The 20196-nt window shown below is 50.7% G+C and overlaps 1 protein-coding gene across 1 annotated transcript in view; it reads right to left on the bottom strand.

The window, feature by feature from the left end:
- KCNK10 (potassium two pore domain channel subfamily K member 10) overlaps positions 1–18729 on the bottom strand; it is a 145996-nt gene extending 127267 nt beyond the window's left edge. The window contains exon 1 of the mRNA XM_075531621.1: positions 18678–18729. Within this exon, the coding sequence (XP_075387736.1) occupies positions 18678–18729 (52 nt within the window). The remainder of the gene's footprint in view (positions 1–18677) is intronic.
- Positions 18730–20196: the final 1467 nt, after the last annotated feature.

The following is a 20196-nucleotide window of genomic DNA, read 5'->3' as shown; positions in this document are numbered from 1 at the left end:
ATTTATAAATTATCAAGGGTTCAAGCGAGGAGGGAGGGATAAAAAAGAGAAGCTGATGCTAGGGTCTTAGGTAGAGAGCAAATGTTTTGAGAATGATGAGCTCAATGAATGTGCAAATGTGCTTTACACATTTGATGTATGTATGGATTGTGATAAGAGTTGCATGAGCCCCTAATAAAATAATTTAAATATATATATTCAATTGCTCTTGTATATAATGCTTTTTCTCATACACATGAGTGTCCATAAAATTTGTTTCTCTAGTCTACCCAGATTAACACATTCATCTTCAAATAGTATTCCTTGCCAATAGAGCCGCTGTCAGAATTAAATAGGACAATATGTGTCCTGAAGGTACACTGGTTAAGTGTTCAGCTGCTAACCAAGACATCACCAGCCCCTCCACGGGAGGAAGAGACAGCAGGTGTCCTGTAAAGATTGCACGGTCACTACGAGTCAGAATCAAGTTCACGCTAATGGCGTTTTATGCAAAATACCTGGTCCTCTGCCAGGCTCATCATCATAATCAACGTTAGTTATCACTGCCATGATCGGCAACATCATCGGCATGATCATTAGCTTCAGTCTTTGTACAGCATTTTACTTCCCTCATTAAGTTCCTCCTCTGAAAAAACCGCTCGGTTCCCTCAACCTCATGGAAACTTCATTTGAGTGTCTGCTGCCAATTAATTTTTTTAGTTTTTACTTAGTAAATGAATAGATAAAGAGACTGTCCTTCTCCCAAGAATGGCAGGCATAGTGCAGGGAAGGAGGGCGCTGGGAGCGTGAGCGGCTGGAGTGAGGGTTCGAGGACACATTGACATGGCCCTCTCAGCGGTCAAGGAGGAAAACTCCACAGGAAGCAGGTCCTGCAAAGACCCTTGCAGAAGGAGGGGCTTGGCCTATTTCACACACACACACACACACACACACACACACACACACACACACACAAATCCAAAGTATCCCAGAGTAGCCTGGGGAAGATGGTGGCAAAGAGGTTTGGGGAGAAGAGAAGCAACTGCTGGCCACAGGGGCCTCTGCAGGCTGGGCTCAGATACCCAGATTCCATCCCAAGTAGTGGGGGGGTCCCCACTCAGGAGCTTTCAGCTGAGGGGGTGGGCAGGATCTAGTTCACATTTTAAAGATGGTTTTGGGTGTTCCCTGGGGAATGGATTACAATAGAGGGCAAGAGTAGATGTAGGGAAACTGATAGAAAGGTTATGTCCACTCCTGGTGACGTAGTGGTCACGCACTGGGCTGTGGTCCACATGGCCAGCAGAGAAACCCAGCAGCAGCTCCTCAGGAGAAAGACTGGGCTTTCTACTCAAACAAGTGTGGTCTCAGAACCCACGGGAGAGTCACTATGAGCCAGCACTGACTCGATGGCCGTGAGCTTCCTGCGACGGCAGTTGCTTTAGGATGCACTGGTTCAGAGCCCTGGTCCAAGTGCACCCCAAGGTACCTCGGAAGAAAGGCCTGGTGATGAGCCATGAAAAATCAGTCAACAGGAGCCTTAGGGAGCAGAATCACCATGAGTTAGAACTGACATGGGGACAGGGGATGGTCCAATTTACTGACATGAGGGAGCACTGGGGAGGAGCAGGCTTGGGGTGGAAAACTGAATGTCATTCCAATCTTTGTAAACTTGAGATGGTCATCAAACGTGTGCACAGCAAGGTCAAGCTGGCGGTTGGATGCGCAAGCCTCAAGATACACTCTTAGGAGTGGCCCTGAGATAGGAGCAGACACATTTCACCCATAAAGGCACTCGCCCAGCCCTGGTGGGTCCAGAGCAGGTAGCCCAGCAGACACGGGATGGAAAAGCGAATTCATTTCAACCAACTGCTTCCTTCATTGTCTGTGAAGTAGGAGGCACATCATCCATGAAAGGTCTGATCTTTCAGAGCATGTATTCTTTGCAGCTGTTGTAAATGCCAGCAAGCTGATTCTGACCCACGGTGATCCTGTGCACTGCCCAGTCCTGTGCTATCCTGGTGATGCTGTGTTTGAACCCACTCTGCCTCTCTTTCACTGCCCTTCCACTTTACCAAGCAGGAGACGCGTCCTCCTTCAGGGACTGGTCTCACCAGACAGCACGTCCAAAGACGAAGTCTTGACATCCTTGCCACTAAGGAGCACTCTGGCCGTGTCTGGTCATTCGTATCTCGGCATCTGTCACCAAGCTTGGCACACACTTTAAATGAATATACTGGGTTGGAATGGAGTCTTGCTGTGCTAAGAGATACTTCAGGCTGCCTTCTTCTGAGAAGGGAGTTGTGAAAATAACATGGTCCGATGGTGCCGGGGTGAATCTCATCATGAGCCTCTCTTTTCATGCTTTATGGAGCATCCACCAACACTGGGATGTGTGCTAATAGCTTGGGGACATCTGGTGATTGGCTGTAGACTGTGTCCCAGGAGTGTCATCTCACCTGCCTGAGAAGGGCAACATCTCAGGGCACCGGCACCGGATCCCCTGTCTCCTGCCATCACAGCTCACTGACTGGGGCGGGAGGCAGAGAGGCAAGGGAAGGATTAACTTTACCATCTGTCTTCATGTGAATCCCCTGAGAAGCCCACCCAAAGAGCAGGATCTGAACACAACTCATTTGTTTGAGGGTTGAAGAAAGTCGGTGTAGGAAGCGGAGAAGGAAGACAAAGATGGAGAGAGGGAGACAAAAGAGACCTTGTCACCATGTGGTTTCTGATTCACGGTGGCCAAGGGGTCAGACAAGAACCCAGCTCCACGTTGGCTTCACCACGGTTGGGAGCACCCAGTTCAGGAGCTCATGTGTCACACGCACAGCCAGAGGGTGGGTGGGATGGGGCAGCAGAGCCCTCCCACCTGCTGTGGGTGAGTAGTTCTGCCCAGCCCACCAAGCCCCTGGGGTTGCTGCCCACATCTGTGCCCCACTCCCACTGACCTCGGTGGACGTCCTCTCCTCCACCGAGTGGCCAGCGCCTGCATCCTGACTGGCAGGGGACGCAACTCCTTGGTGGACAGCTGCTATAGGCCCTGGGGTCCTGTTGGTACCACTCTTTCAGACAGTGTGACCCCGTGGGGTCCGGAACCCCGGCATCCCACCAGTGACACCCCTGGTGCTCTGTAAGACTTCGACACCTAATTGGTCAAAAGTAGATCACAGGGTATTTCTTCCCAGAAGCCTCGGGGTGGACTCCCACTGCCAACCTTCCTGTTGGGAGCCAGGTACAGGACTCCTGGGCCCACCCACGCACTCCGTGCTCACGGGACAGACATTTCTCATAGCTGCTTGGAGGGACAGCTCCTCCGCTCAGCACAGAGTGCTGGCAAGTCCTCCTCCGACCCTGCCTCAGACTCCAAACAAGACTCCCCCTGCCCCTGCCTCTCAGCAGACAGGACGCTTCAGCCTGCTAGCAGGATGCTGTCCCCTCAGGCTGTTATTCTGGAGTGTGTCTCTGTTGGTCTCAGCAGCCCAGATCCTGCAAAGAGCCCGCCTGCTCATGACAAACAGAAGCCTCAATTTCCCCCCATTCAGAAGACGTAAATTTAGAAGCTTTGGGAATCTGATGTGGCAAAAATTTTCCATCTCCTAAAGAGAAAGAGGGAGGGAGGAAGGGAGGGAGTGCATGTGTGCGTGTGTCCAACATTCTGAACTCTTGCATCTCCTCAGGGGTTAATTGAACTCTCATCATCCCCGCCCCCCCCCGCCCCCACCAACCACCCCAGGAGAGACTCAAACTCCAGGCTCCCTAATCCAGAGACCTGGGCAGAAAACAGAGTCTGAATTCACAACTCTCAATACAACTTGAATTTAAACGAGGCCAGTCCCAGGCTTTCTTTGAAAACACTGAGTTATCTAGCAGGCTGCTGCCTGCCTCTCTAGTGGGATCAGGACTCTGTTCAAACCAAAGCAGTCTCCTGTTCATCCTTATTACAAAGCGCTTTTAAACAGATGAATGCTTGCCTTCCATGTCGGATGCTCCCGCTGGAGTCCCAGTCGAGGCACTTCCTGCATAGACTCCACTCACCTGCCGGTGGGAGGCTGGCATGTTGCTCTGATGCTGAACAGGTTTCAGGGGAGCTTGCCAATTAAGATGCATTAGGAATAAAGGCCTGGCAATCTGCTCCAGAAAAATCAACCAATGAAAAGCCTATGAAATCTATCCTGGGAATGTGCAGGGCCAGGTGTGGGGATGCCCATGGGGAGGGGGCAGTTTGATGGCAATCAGCAATGTGTTCACTGTATGCCTAAACCGGACGTTGACCTCGGGGTCTTTGAGAGGTGCTGAGTTTGGCTAGCAGGTAAGTTTCAAGAGAGCAGAGACTGTTGTTCATCGCTGTCTGCCCAGAGACTGGGACTAAAAAACACAACCAGGTAAATAGTCACGGATTAAAGGAAGGGATCCTTCCTGGCAGCGGCTGAAGACCCACTCACATCCATGCTTGCTCCCGGCTGATGCAGGATTTATTCTGCAATCTCAGAACCCATATGCTCTGGGTGCTCGCAAAACATAACTACCATTGACGCCATTCTGACTCATAGTGACCCTACAGAACAGAGTAGAACGGCCCCTCTGGTTTGCCAAGACTATAACCCTTTATAGGAGTAGAAAACCTCATCTTTCTCCCTTGGAGAGGCTGGTGGTTTTGAACTACTAACCTTGAAGTTAGCACCCCAACATGTCACCCGTGAGGCTACCGATAGCCCTCAAATGGATTCTAACTCATGGACCCAGTAGGACAGAGTAGAAGGGTCCCATTGGGTTTCCAAGGCTTCTTTCTTGATGGAAGCAAACTGCTACATCTTGCTCCCACAAAGCAGCCAGTGGGCTCAAACCACTGTCCTTTTGGTTATCAGCTGCATGCTTAGTCACTGAGCCACGAAAGCTGCTCAGAAGAGCTGCTGCTCAGAAGAGCTGCACCTCAACACTGATTTTTCTTCAAATGATGAGGAAATAGGCGCCAGCCCCTGTTGGCATGGCTGTGATCGGCAATACTGAAGAATAGAGGTGAACCGAGATCAAGAATGAGCGTATTCTGTCCTTGCTGTCTGGCCACCAGCAAGTGCCTTGACCCCTCTGTATGTCACTCTCGCCTTCTGGAAAGCAGACAGCTGGTAGCTCTCAAAGTGCCTTCCCTTACAGTGGCCCAAACTGTATGGGAATGTTTTGTGGATTCAAGATTCACAAAGTTTTTATACTTGTCTGTTCCACAAAATTTGTTTTGTTTTGTTTCTTAATTGTGAACTAAATGAGGGGCTTGAATTTCAGACCGTCAACTCTGTACACAACCATTTAAACCACTCACCAGGAACACCTCCCTCATCCTTACATTCTCCCCTCAGCACAGGTCCGCTCCGACCACCTGAGGTCAGAGTCCACTCAGTGGCCACCAGTTGTTTTGTGTTTTTTTTCCCGTTTTATTTATGTGGCCAGGAGGAAGTCTGTTTACATTTCAATAAGATATGTTCCACAAGTGGTCATGTCCACACTCCGATATCGGTCTTGATTTGAGATTGTCAGTTATGCTATGGGGCACTGTCTCAGTGGGCAGCCCAGACCTGTGTCCCCTTCATCTTTCTGTGTCATTGGTGCTCAGGCCCATTGCTGCAGAGATACAATCAATGTTTAGGGATAAACGAGGGAGGAATGAAAGACTGCAATGAATGGATCACAGGTGGATAATGGGCACCCCGATAGGCCTGGGGAGGAGTGGTTTGAGTCTACAGTGGAAAAGGCCTGGTCAAGCTGCTCAAGTCCCCCCCTCCCCGCTGTGGCTGACTGCTCAGCCTGGCTTTAGAAAAGGAGTGGGCCAGAGGAGAGGACTACAGACGAGCAGGCCTGATCCTCCCAGAAGCCATGAGTTCATCTTGCCAGAGAAAGGACCTGCACACAGTGCATGGGTCCCACACAACCCATGTTGCCCAAGAAATTTACACCATGGGCCAGCACTGCCCAAACACCAGCGATTCCTCGTACACTTGACTTTGAATTTATTTGTGGTCTTTTGCCCGTTCAACCTTTTACTGTTGTCCAATTTTTCACCACCACCACATTCAGATACACAACTCCACAGGGGGGGCAGTTTAAGAAGCTTTGAGCAATAGGAACCCTGATGGTAGACTGGGGGATGTGTTGGACTGCTAACTGCCAAATCAGCAGTTCAAAACCGCCAGCGTCTCAGAGGAAGAAAGATGAGGCTTTCAACTCCCTACCTGGTCCTACAGGGACCCTGTGAATCAGATCCAAGTCTATGGCAGTGAGTTCAGTTTGGTTTTTTGGGAAAGCTTTACAGGAAAAAACAGCGAACAGCTGACTTTGTGGTTAACAGTCCAACGAGTAGCCCACGATGCCACTAGGACCTACTACTGTGCATGAGCTGGTTGTCACCACATCACTTGTCACCTGTCTGCTCTCTAGCCAGAACCACAAAGGAAGGATACGGCCCAGAGGCCACTACCCCTCCTGGGCCTTCTCTGCTATTCCATAAGCCAAACTCTGTGGGTAGGTTACTGGAAACAGTGTGTGAGTGCCGGGAGCTGATACTCTGAAGCACAGCGACAATTCCGTCTGAGGGACACATGTTCACGCCGGGCCTGATGAGTAATTTTTCTTAGTAGTGAAAATGGGAAAGCTGGGAAAATCATGGCTGTGGGGCTCGTCTGGGTCAGAGTGCATCAGCGGTGGGCCTAGGAACTAAAGATGGGGCTTCGGGAAGTGTCGTCAGAGAGGGATTCAAGCCACCAGAATCGATGTTACTGTGACAGTTAGTCTCAGAGTACAGGGGATGGGAACCAGAGGGCCAGTGGGATTCAGGGCTAGCAGAGAAATGGCAGAACCGGAAGGTGGGTGCGGTGACAGATCTGTATCCTGAGAATTTTCCGGCCCTTAGTTACTATGGTTACGTGCATGTTGGCTGTAGAACCTGATGGGGCTTTAGGCAGCTGCATTCAACCTGCACTGGCCCCATCTCAGGTAAGAAGCAACACCTGCAACGTTGTCTGGCTCCTCATGCTTCCAAGTCCACAGCGTACAAAAGACACCCGGTATCAAAAGATCTGGGGTCTTAAAGGCTTGAAGGTAAACAAGCAGTCATCTAGCTAACAAGCAACAAAGCCCACATGGAAAAAGCACACCAGCCTGTGTGATCACGAGGTGTGGAAGGGATCAGGCATCAAAGAACAAAAAATCATATCATTGTGAATGAGGGAGAGTGCAGAGTGGGGACCCAAGACCCATCTGTAGGCAACAGGACATTCCCTTACAGAAGAGTCTCAGGGAGATGTGCCAGTCAGGGTGCAGGGTAGCAACACTGAAACATACAACTTTCCTCTAGCTCTTAAATGCTCCCCTCACCACCACTATCGTGATCCCAATTCTACCTTACAAATCTGCCTAGACCAGAGAATGTACATTGGTACAGATAGAAACTGGAAACACAGGGAATCCAGGACAGATGATCCCTTCAGGACCAGTGGTAAGATTGGCAATACCGGGAGGGTGGAGGGAAGGCGGGGTGGAAAGGGGGAACTGATTACAAGGATCTACATATAACCTCCTCCCTGGGGGATGGACAACAGAAAAGTGGGTGAAGGGAGACATCAAACAGTTTAAGATATGACAAACTAATAATAATTTATAAATTATCAAGGGTTCATGAGGGATGGGGGAGCGGGGAAGGAGGGGGGGGGAAAGTCAGGAGCTGATACCAAGGCCTCAAGCAGAAAGCAAATGTTTTCAGAATGATGATGGCAACAAAAGCACAAATGTGCTTGACACAATGGACCCCTTTGGGAGTCGAAGGACCCTTTCACAGGGGTCGCCCAATTCATAACAGTAGCAAAATGACAGCTATGAAGCAACAACAAAAATAATTTATGGTTGAGGTCACCACCACATGAGGAACTATATGAAAGGGCCGCAGCATTCGGAAGGTTGAGAACCGCTGCCATAGAGCATAACCGTTTATAAAGCTCGGTCATGTGTATTATCTCACTTGGTTGTCTCAACAACTGTGAAGTAGTTTCCTTGTTGTGTTTATTTGGCCCAGCTTAAATGGAGGCCCAGACAACTATGTAAAAATATGCCTGATACACTTGATGTACAGATTGTTATCAGAGTTGTAAGAACCCCCAATACAATGATATTTTTTTAAAAATTTTAATGGAGGCCCAGAAAGGCTGAGTGACTTGCCCAACTGCACACAGCTAATAAAATTAATACAATAGTAACTCATCCTCAGCTACCATGATTCCAAACCATGTTCTTACCCCCCTGGTTGCCAGAGTTGCTCGGGATTTGTAAATCTGGACTAACGATACAGAGGGTGCGATGGCTCTGGGGTAGAACCCTTGCCTCCCCTGCAGGCCCCCCAGGTCAATTACCAGCCATGCACCTTCTACGGAGCAACCACTCATGTGCCTGTGAACGCTGGCCTGTCGCTGTGACGCTGAACGGGTTTCTTGAGAGCTTCCAGAGCAAGCGTAGAAAGAGAGGTTGGCGATCCACTTCTGAGAATCAGCCCATGGAAACCTTATGGGTCACCAAGAGCTGGCAGCACCTCAACAATAATAGTCAGCTTCAAGAAGAATACTGAGGGGGTCCAAGAAGGTCTCTGCAAGGGGTCACATTCGCCGATGATCTGGAGAGGGAAGGGGATGTTTCTCCAGATGTGGAGGTGGAGCCTGCCTTGACCTCATCCAGTAGGTGCCCTGCAACTCTGGCAACCATATATTGCAGGGCTCCCTCTTTGAGCCCCAGTGATGCCTTGGGAACTCTCCTAAGAGCTTTGCATACATCGAGTTGTGTAATAGGCCTAACAAGCCCAGGCGATCCAGGCTGTCATTCCCTCCATCTTCCAGATGAGAAGACCAAGTCATAGCAAGATGAAGCACCTTGGCCAAGATCACTCACTGGTAAGTGACCTCGCTGGACTTGAGATGTAGCCATCTGGGAATGCTGGGTAGGAAGGGATCTGAATAATTCAGCAGTCTGATGCCCTTTCTTGCTACATGAAGCGAGGGAGGCGGCCTGGCAAAGCCAGTCCTAAGGCCAGCTGTCCCCACCCTGTGCTATCCACAGATGGCATCTTGTCCTGGGGCCCCGCTCCATCAGGTCCATCTGAAGGATGCGTGTGCTGAACCATTCCTCAGTGGCATGCGTGGTTTGGACATCATCAACTGACACAGAGATCAGAGGTTCAAACTTATTAACCACGTGTCCTGTGGAAGAAAGCTCTGGTGGTCCGTTTCCCCAGAGATTACAACCAAGGAAATCCCGTGAAGCACTTCTGCTCCACAGCCCAGGTGGCACCAAGACTCAGAACCAGCACCGTGGTAATGGCGTTTTGAGTTGGTGGTGGTGGTGGGTTGAGGGGGTTTGGGGTTACAGAAAGCACCAGATCTACCGTAACTACTTCCCATATGGGCTCAAATTCCATATTTGAGAAAGGACAACCGTTGGCCAAAAGCTACATCCCCAACCAGTGGACTTGAGGAGGTGAGCCTGGATATGCTATGGCTAAAACAGACAAACAATACAGACTGCCCCACATTTGCAAAGGGAAAAGTAAATAAATACTAGAAAGTATGTGTTCAGCCACCACAGTGTGACAAACGGACAGACAAGTGGAACAACACCCACAACCATTTTTCAGGTAAAGATTTTGTTGTTGTTGCTGTTGGTGGTGGTGGTGGTAAAACTGACTTAAAAAAAAAAAACACGTATTGCACATCAGTGCCTGTCAGCCCTCTGGTCCCTTTTCAACACTCATTTTCCCTCCTACCAATTTTTCTCACACATCTGGGACCACCTTCCTGCTCCATGTGACAAAATGAATGAGTGTTCTATTATCAAGTGTAACACCTGTCATCAAGCATCTCTATTAGCCAGGCTTGTGTCACACGAAATGTGGTAAATTATACTGTTTATCTTTATTGGACTAAAATCTCTGATGTGTAATTATTTGGGGCACCTAAAGGTCTGCTTACATGTAGGAAACACATGTCCCTGGTGGTAAAACTGTTCCTGGAGTGTATGTCAGAATTACAAAATGTTGGCATTTTCAACCCTTCTGCCAAGATCCCTGTGACTTGTAGGTTTTCCAGCCCTTAAAAACCATCTATGTTGCTTCTCAAACATCTTTTGTTAAAAACGTCAAGTGCCCCTGCATCCAGGTGCTGTTTTCATCATTAGCAGCTATTGTGTTGGTCCTTGGCCCACAGCAACCCCACGCCCAGAGGAAGGAAACGCTGCCTGGCGCTGTCCCCTCCCTGTGCTGGGTTACAGCAGGTGGGGCCATTGATCCACAGGGTTTTCATTGGCTGACAGTCAGAAGTCAGTCGCTAGGGCTTCCTTCCTAGTCCATCTTTGTCTGGAAGCTCCTCTGAACCTGCTCTGTATCATAGCAACACACAAATCCCCACCGACAGATGGACACATGCGTGACTGAAAACTAAATCCAGATCTCGCCCTCGGAAGATGTGAGGTCTACCACTGAGCCGCCAAAGACTCCCCTTCATCAGGTCTCCCTGCAACTCACTGCCACCGAGTGGATCCCAAGTCACAGAGACTCCACGAGGCAGATTGAAAGTGCCCCTGTGTGTCCCAGAGCTGTAAATCTTTAAGGGAGCGGAAAGCTTCTCTTTCTTCTTAAGAGCAGCTGACCCGTTTGAAGAGCCGAGCTTGCAGTTAGAAGCCCAACAGTTAGCCGGCTGTGCCACCAGGGTAGCTGGATGAAAAACACAAATGTGGGTCCTTTGGGTGAGAGATAGTCACTGAGACCAGAAATAAATGGATGGGTGTGTGGATGGCAGGATGAATAAAGAGGGGAGGAAGATCAGGATAGGAGAGGTGAAATTCCCTGTGATCACATGCACGGTGTAACACTCTAGGGAGGAGGGCTGGCGGTGCTATGGATTGGTTAGGCGTTACTGCTGACTGCATGGTCAGGGGTTCACCGGTCATCCCCCAGGACAAACATGAGGCTGTCAGCTCCCTTTAAAATTAGCCAATCTCAGGACCCCTCTATAGGGTCACTATGAGTCAGGACAGACTCCATGGTAGATGGGTTTGGGTTTGGTTTAACTCTATACAAGGAACCTTGTGTACTGGGTGTACTGGGTTACACTGTGAGCTGCTAACCACAAGGCCAGTGGTTCAAATGCACCACTTTCTCCATAAGAGAAAGGTGAGGCCTTCTATTCCTGTAAAGATATAAAGTCTTAGAAACCCAAAGGGCCCGTTCTACTCTGTCCTGTGCGGTCGCTATGAGTCGGAATTGACTTGATGGCAGTGAGTTTGGTGTGTTTGCATGCTTCTAGTTTAACTGCGTATACGTCAAAAGTGCATAGGAGACCATTGGGTGTGTACCCTCTCCTTGCCAGCAGTCAGCCACTTCACATTCTGTCTCTATTGTGGTGGATGTTTCCCAGGGGGGGGGGGGCAGGGGGAGCTTGAGGTAGCCAGCATTTCTGAAATGGATCTGATATAAGACGAGGTTCATCCGAAGTCAATGCACAAATGCTTTGGAAACAATGTAGAACAGCAAAGTCACCTTGCCTGGTTTTCATTGCAACCACCAACCACGAGGGCTGTCCAAGGGTGATGCCGCTGCCCCTCAGACACTGCTGGAAAAGAACACTGACCACATCTTGGCCCAGAGGATCTTTGGAACGCCTCAAGTCCAAAGTGACTGTGGTGGCCTTGGCACAGTATTAATCCCACTTGGAATGCTAGTCTCCTGAAAGGTGATATTGAATCAAAAAAAGATTATTTTCTTTCCAGTAAATCCAAGTTAGGCAAATGCGCCTTTGGAAACACATTCATAATGATAGTGCAGGATTGACCTTGTAAACCGAATGTCCCAGGCAATCACAAGAGACCAAATCTCCTTTAACCATGAGAACACCCATGGGGCACAAAGGTCTTCACGTGAACTCGTGGGAAGGAGGAGATACCGACCACAAGCACAACCTGCTGAACCCAGCTACTGTCTGTGAACCCAGTGCTCGGCAGACTCCCTCGAAGTCTCTCAGATAAACCTGGAGTGCACAGACGTAAGTAGTGCAAGAGTACACAGTGAACAAGAGCCCTGAAGAGAAGAAGAGCTTAAGTAAAATGGCCTGGACGTAAGACACAATAGACCCAGCCATGCCCAGCTCCATCCCCAGAAGGCACTGAAAACCAAGAGGCAGCTCGGTGTGCTTCAGCGTTCACTGCAGCACAATTCACAAGTGGAAGCAGCCTTCCTGTCCATCCACAGGCGAATGGGGGAAATACGAGAGCAGTGTGGTGCAGCGGAGCAGACAAAGGACTATCTATCGCTGGGTCGTAAAGAGAACCGACATCCTGATGAACGCGACAACCTGGGTGAACCTTGAAAAAAGGTGCTGAGTGAAGTCAGTCAGGAAAGTTCAAACACTGTCTGGTCTCACTCAGACAAAGTACCATACGCAGGCAATGGATAGAGACCAACACTGACATGTGGTTAACAGGAAGGAGAGGGAGGAAGAAAAAGGAATCTTGGTTAGGAAGCACTAAGTTTGCTTCTGGTGAGCAATAGTTGTGCAACCTGATTAATGTAATTGCGGTGTTGTTAGGTGCCATCAAGTAGGCGAGCCTATATATAACATAGCAAAACTCTGTCCCATCCTGCGCCATCCTCACAATTGTCTTATGTACGAGCCTGAGATAGTTAAGGTATATTGCGCCAACCTGGCCCATAAAAACATGTGGGACTAATTGACACACGGAGAGAGAAATGGCTCAGTGAGGAGACCCCTGCCAGCGCTGAGATGCTTGCACATTCACTGATTTGGCTTTCCTCCTGCAATCGGCATCACTGCATGTGTTTTGTGAGATGGAGGACTGTATAGATCGGTCGGACATACGGGTTAGTGTTGGACTTGTGGGCTTGGACAGCATTGGGTTGGGATGCCTTCTTAATGTACACTTGCCCTTTATATAAAACTCTCTCTTATACATAGGAGTTTCTGTGGATTTGCTTACCTAATTTACCTAGACTAACACAGAGCCCATTGTTGCAGCCACTGTGTCCATCCATCTTGTTGAAAGCCTTCCTCTTTCTCGCTGCCCCTCCACTGTACCAAGCATGATGTCCTTTTCCAGGGTCTGGTCTCTCCTGATTACAGGTCCAAGTAAGTGAGTCATAGTCTTACCATCTATGCCTCTAGGGTGCATTCTGGCCATACTTTTTCCAAGTTGGATCTGTTTGCTCTTTTGGCGGTCCCATGGTACTTTCAGTGTTCCTCATCAACACCACAATTCAAATGCACCCATTCCTCTTCAGTCTCTTATTCGATGTCCAACTTTCATATGCCTATGAGTCTAATGAAAACGCCATGGCTTGGGTCAGGCACACCTTAGTCCTCAAAGTGACATCCTTGTCCTTCAACCCTTGAAAGAGGTTCCATGGAGCAGATTGACCCAATGCAAGGTGTTGTCATTTAATCACTTAACTGCTGCTTCCATGAGCACTGATTTTGGATCCAAGCAAGATGCATTCCTGAACACCTTCAATCTTGTCTTCATTACCATGATGTTGTCTGTTGGTCCAGCTGTGAGGATTTCTGTTTTCTGTACATTGAGTTGTAATATGTACTGAGGGCTGCAATCCTGATCTTTGTCAGTAAGTACTTCATCGGTAAGATTAATTCAATGGGGGTCACGGAATTATATAAAAAATGATTTTGAATGGGCAAATGTTGCCTTAAGCATATTTTTTACAATTTTAAATAAATCATTTTATTGGGGGTTCTTACAGCTCTTATAACAAGCCATACATCATTTGCATCAAGTACATTTGTACACATGCTGCCATATTCATTTCCAAAACATTTTCTTTCTACTTGAGCCCTTGGTATCTGCTCTTTTTACAAAAATAAAAGTTAATCAAAAGAATCTGAGTTGGGCCTCTTCTCATCAGGTTCCCGAATCCTTGATTAATTATATATTGTTATTGTTACTTCATGTCTCACACTGTCTATTGTCTACCTTCACCTACATTTCTGTTATTCATCCCCCTGGGGGGGTACTAGATATCCAACCTTGTGATGGGTCCCCCCACCCACACAATCCCCCTACCCTCATGATATTGCTACTCCCGCTACTGTTTCTGAGGGGGTTATCTGTCCTGAATTCCATGTGTTGAGAACTTTAATCTGGACCAATGTGTGTACTCCAGCCAAACGGGATTTGTAAGGTAGAACTGGGTCATGGTAGTGGCGGGGCGGGGGGCAAGCATGCAGGAACTAGAAGAATTATGTGTTTCATCAGTGCTATACTGCACCCTGGTTGAATTGTTCCTTCCTTATAACCTTTCTGTGGGGGGATGCCCAATTGTCTACAGGTGGGCTTTAGCTCCCCACTCCCAGCCCCTCTTTTGTATCATATGATTGATATGAGCATTTTTTAAAAATATTTTTAAACAGCTTAGCCCAAAGCAAAGCTGCAGAACAATAGCTTAGATTTTTATTGTTTTGTTTTAAGTTGAATTTCTAGTGCACCTTAAATGCATAATTCTGGAGAGGCCTCTCCTCTAAGTGTTTTACCTTTCAGTTTACAGAACACTTTTTACAAATGATCTCATTTGTTCTGCAAAGGACCCTATTTTTATAGATATGAAAGTCTCAGAGTTACAGATGGGTGAACTCATATGTGCACAGCAACACTAAGAAACAAGTCCTGGAGAAAGACCTCGTGTTTGGTAATGTAGAGGGGCAGAGAAAGAGAGGCAGGCCCTCAACAACATGGACTGACATGACTACAACAAACAACCGTGAGGAAGACGAAGGACCAAGCAGTGGTTTTGGGTTGTGAGTGAGGTCGCTGAGGGTTGGAACTGACCAGATGGCAAGCTCTGGTGATACCGTGGTTACATGCTGGGCTACAATCCGCAAGGTCGGCTATTTGAGAACCACCAGCAGCTCCTCGGGAGAAAGCCTGGGTTTTCTACACCCGTGAACAGTCACAGTCTCGGAAACCCACAGGGGGCCGCTATGAGTCAGTCCTGACTTGATAGCAGTGAGAGTGAGACCACCAACAATAACCCAACAAAGGGTGGGTGGTTGGAGCCCACCCCGTGTCCCTCCAAAAGAAGGATTTGCTTCCATGAAGACAGCAGCCTTGCGAAGAAAGCCCATTCTGGCCAGACTGCTCTACAAGGTATAGGGTCCTCATGAGTTGAAATCAATTTGATAGCATCAGGTTTGGTTTGGAGGGGGGGGGGGTTCTTCTTCTACTAGCCTGTTGCTTAAAGTCAGTCTTTCTTCTTTTCTCTTTATTTGTATCAGCAATTATAGCTTAGAAGCCTGGTGGCATAGTGCGTTGAGTTGGGCTGCTGACTGATAGGTTAGCAGTTTGAAACCACCAGGGGCTCCGAGAGAGAAAGACAAGAGTCCCTGATCCCGTAAAGAGTGACAGTCTCAGAAACCCAAGGGGCAGTTCTACCCTGTCCTCTAAGGTCACCATGAGTCAGAATTGGCTCAGTGGCAGTGAGGTTTTGTCTTGTTTTTGTTTTGGCTTAATCGTAGCTTAGCAGACTCATGGATGAAGTGGGGCACAGAGTCTAAGGGCACTCTCACAACTCTCCAGCCATCCATGCAGCAAAGTGTTCCTGAGTGTTGACTGCCTGCAGCCCTGGGGGATGCAGCAGTGAGCGAGGCAGAGAGTTTGCACACTGGGTAGGGAGGCCGGCAACAAACTTTAACACCCAGGAAGGATCATTCCAAGCATCAGGAAAACAACTGAGCCGGAGATGATCTTCAAATGGAACAGGGAAAATGGCTAAAGAAGTGACATTTGGACTGAGATTCCAGTGGCGGAAAGGAGCTGTTAATGAGTGAGGAGGCACATTCCATGCAATGGTCAGGAACAAGTCTAATCTATTTGCATAACAGGAGTCCCTGGGGGAGTAATGGGTTATGCACTGGGCAGCTAACTGGTTGCAAGGTTAGCAGTTCAAAGCCACTAGCTGCTCCATGGGAGAAAGATGAGGCTTTCTACTCCCATAAAGAGTTACAGTCTCGGAAACATGGAAGGACAGTTGTGCTCACGTGGGAGCCTCATGAGCAAGAACAACTCTCTCGACATTCTGCTGGTTAAGGTACATAAGCAGCACATCAGTCATAATTTTAAGCAGGAAATCATCTGTGATTTAAAATGCACCTCAACTCCAATCTGTCCTTGGTGGATCCTATGGAAAACAGTTACTCGGGCTACAAAGCCTCATGTCTAGGAATATAGGGGAAGGCCATATCACCTACCAGGAAATCATCATACATTTGAGCTTGTAATTTCACACCTGAACCTCTTGACAATGTTTTCCTTAACTCGCCCAATTGCAATCAAACCCAATCTGTTCTCAAACCACCTTCATTTGGAGTTATTAAACTCAGGTGATGGTGCTGTATGCACAACACCATAATTACAACCTCCGGAAGGTTCCAGTCCCTGTAATGCAAATGATCCCTCTGCTTCTCCCACTCTCATGCTAGCCTCCCTCCCATCCTTGTCTATGAAACACACTTGGGTCTGTGTAAACTCAGACCACCAAAGAACTGGCTCAGGGGCCAGTGACCGGGCCCCAGGGAGTCAAAGTGGACTTGTTTGCCTCAGTGGGTTAGTGGAGAAAGGCATGCGCGCCTAAGGAAGTTCTGATCACCGACTCACTGCTCGCCCTCCACCTCATGCCTCTCTGGTCCTTCATGGTCTGTTCTACCAAACACTTGCTTAACACACCTATTCTTCCTGTCACAGTGTGTGTACACTTGTGACCAATAGTTTACTGGTGCAGTGATTGATTTGTGTCCCTCTCCGTCTCTGTAAACTTCCAAGAAAGCAGACCTTCTGTCTGTCTGTTCTGACTGTAGGACCAGGAGGTAAAACAGTGCTTCTTACAAAAGCAGCAGTCGAGAGATCAACCCGGCACTTTGTATTGGGTAAGTCTGCTGTGCACGGCCTCCTTGAAAATGCTGAAAAGCAAGGATGTGGCTTTGAGGACCAAGGTGCGCCTGCCCCCAAGCTATGGCATTTCCAATCACCTCAGATGCCTGTGAAAGTTGGACACTGAATAAAGAAGACCAAAGATAACCCACTGCAGTTCAAGTGTGCTGTTGGCCAAAAGTATGCAAAGTACAGTGGACTTCCCAGAGCACAAATAAATCTGTCTTGGAAGAAGTAGGGCCATTCAGAATGCTCTTTAGAAACAAGACTCTGTCTCACTTATTTTGGACATGCTATCCAGTCCCTGGAAAGTGATGTCATGCTTGGCAAAGGAGGCAGACCCTGGATGAGACAGATGGACAGTGGCTACAATGATGGGCTCAAGCCTGTGAACAATTGTGAGGATGGAGCAGGACCGGGCAGTGTTTCATTCTGTTGGACACAGGTACACTATGAGTCAGAACTGATTCAACGGCACCTAACAAAAACAATGAACACAGGTAGTAGGTCTTCAATAAATATTGGATGTGGGGGTAGTTTAAAAAAAAAAGCATGCCTCCATACTCTAGGGATTAGAAACAAACCAAAAAACCTGAAGGTTTGCATTGTATGTAAGGTGTAACACCAATATTTTTTAAAGGCCTCTCACACTCAAATAACCAGTCAACCCATAAGGCAAGCATTTAGTGCAGGTGTGAATGGGTTTCTTCTTCTCCGATCTGGAGAACAGAAGACATGCACGCCTAAAGAGCGTGAAACACGCGGGTCAAATACAATCAATGTCAACGCACACAGAGGCACTGCCCAGTCGCCAGCCCAGCCTCCAGAGGAGCTAAGAGTGTTCTTGTCAAAATTGGACCCTCGGTTCCAAGTGGCTCGGCTCCCATGCTGGTCCCCGGAGGAGCCTTCACAGCTGTATGCTAATGAAAGGCCAGGGTCCAGCTCTGGGAACACGCACATCGGCCTTAATCGCCCCCCTTCTGCGCCGGAACAGTGTCCAACATTGGTAAGAGCTTGTAAAGGACGCTTCTCAGGCAGGCACGCGACCCTGCAGCATACCGACTCCCCACACCTGCCAGCCCCACCCTGATCACAAACCTACTAAGACCTGCCTGAGCCAAACTAGCTGACGGGCTTGGTAATGAGACTGAGCCAAGCCTCAGGAGACCTTTCCCCACCCCACACCCCACCCCGCACCCCCGCCACGGTGAGCTTCATTATCCCGCATGCACTGCGAGATGGACCATCCCCAGGGACGGCTCTTGCAGATCCCAGCTCCACGTGCTGCCGGGAAACCTTTCCCACTGAGGGCGGCCGCGCCGCGCCGCGCCGGTCCGGAGGGAGGCACCCCACCCATCTGCCAGAGAGACAAAGATCACCAGAAACAAAGGACACACACACACACACACACACACACACACACACACACAGTCGGCCCAAAGTCAACAGCAAATACCAACACTTGGTGCTCTGTCAAGCTAAACTTGTCGTCTCTTTAAATCGATTTTAGAGCCATCCAGGAAGGGCAGTGATGATGTGACAGCGATAGGCATGATCTGGGTTCTGAACCCCAGCTGCCTCCGCCCTCCTCCCACCCGGGCTGCAGTCCCCAAGCGCCGGTCCCAGCCAGAGACCCACGCTGCCCGCAGAGCCACAGTCCCCTGCTCTCGGAACCGCGCACAGGCAGGAAATGGAGGCAGGGCGCTGTGGCCAGAGTCGACCGTACCCACCTTTAGGATCCCAGTTCACCTGTTTCCTTGGAGTCTCGATTGGAAATTTCATTGCTCCGTTGCCCGGAAGGGGAGGAATGGAACAGAATCAAGATACCAAAAAGTCCTGCAGCTTAGCAAGCTCAACAAAACAATTTCCCAGGACGCCGGGGGTCCCTGAGGAAGACAAGCGGGGAGACCTTGGCAGACCCCTGGGGGAACTGGAGAAGCGTGGGGGGTTGTACCGGTCGGCGGTCCAAGGAAAAGTGGGCTCGGCGAGGGGTGGATGGAGAGGAAGGTTCGGGAAGCTGACCGAGCCAGCCTGTCTCCTGAACGTGGGGCAGGCGGGCGGGGGGACTGAGCAGCCTGCGACCGGCGCGACGGAGCACCCACTGCAGTGTCACCGGCCCCCGGAGGCGTGAGCAAACACCCTCCCGCACACACACACTGGCTCACACCCGCCGCCGGGCGCGCGCTCGGGCGGGCACGTCAGCCTCGGTCGGCGGAGGAGAGCGCACACGCCCCACCCCGGCCGCGCTCCGCGCCCCCGGCGACGCCCCCCGCCCCTTCTCCCCACCCCCCGAAAGCCATTGGACGCGGGGGTGGCGCGGCGCCCGGGGAGCGCGCTGCAAGGGCGACCCTCCCCGCAGCGCGCCGCAGACCCCACGCCGGCCTGGGAGGCGCGCTCGCTCCGGCCCCGCGCCGCGGCGGAGTGGCCCTCTGTGGCCGCCTGCGTGGCCCGGGCGGCGGCAGAGAGGCCGGGCGGCGGCGGAGTGGCCCGCGGGGCAGGCAGCGGGCGCGCCGCTACTTACTGGCTGCGCGGCCGGCGGGCGTGGACGCGGGCGCGGCGAGGGGCCGCAGGAGCCACGCTTGGCTGCCTGGAAGGCGCTGCGGGAGGCGGAGGGAGGGCCGCGGCGGCCCCGCCGCAGACTTCGGCCTCGGAGATGACCTCTTCCCGCCGCTCCCACCCCGCGCGCCCCCGCGCCCCGGGCGCCTCTCACTCCATGGTTGCACTTCGCTGGCCTCCGGCGCCTGCTCCTCCCGCCCGCGCCCCGCGCCCAGGTCTCCGCGGCGCTCGCAGGCGGCGGCTGCCAGCCATGAGCCTTTTGTTCTGGGACCACTTGGCGTCGGCCGCGCTTCCCCGCCCGGGGAAGCTCGCTCCCCAGGCGCAGCCCGGTCCCTTCCCCAGCTACCTGCCGCCGCGTTGGGGCCGCCGCTCCGAAGCCGGGAGCGGGGCTGGGGTGAGGCGCGGCGGCCCCGAAGGAAAGCGGAGTTTGCCAAGCCGGGCGGCTCCGGGGAGCGGCGGTCCTGGGCGGCAGGGCAGGTATTCCCAAGAAGGGGCGATCCGGCTGCATTTCCCGCGCCCCCAACACGCTGCCAATCCCCCCACCCCCAACCTGGCCTGGAGTAGCACTGGGGCTACTGGTGGGACTCCGTCTCCCGGAGACCAGGGGCGGGCAGTGGGGGTGCTGAATGGGCCACTGGAAATAGCAGCATGAGTGATGAGTGGATTCCTTCTAGTGTCTAGCAACGGACACTA

The sequence above is a fragment of the Tenrec ecaudatus genome, chromosome 14 (assembly GCF_050624435.1).
Source record: "Tenrec ecaudatus isolate mTenEca1 chromosome 14, mTenEca1.hap1, whole genome shotgun sequence".
Classification (NCBI taxonomy): Eukaryota; Metazoa; Chordata; class Mammalia; order Afrosoricida; family Tenrecidae; genus Tenrec; species Tenrec ecaudatus.
Note: the sequence above shows the minus strand (reverse complement) of the source record. Positions and strands in the feature narration are given on the sequence as shown.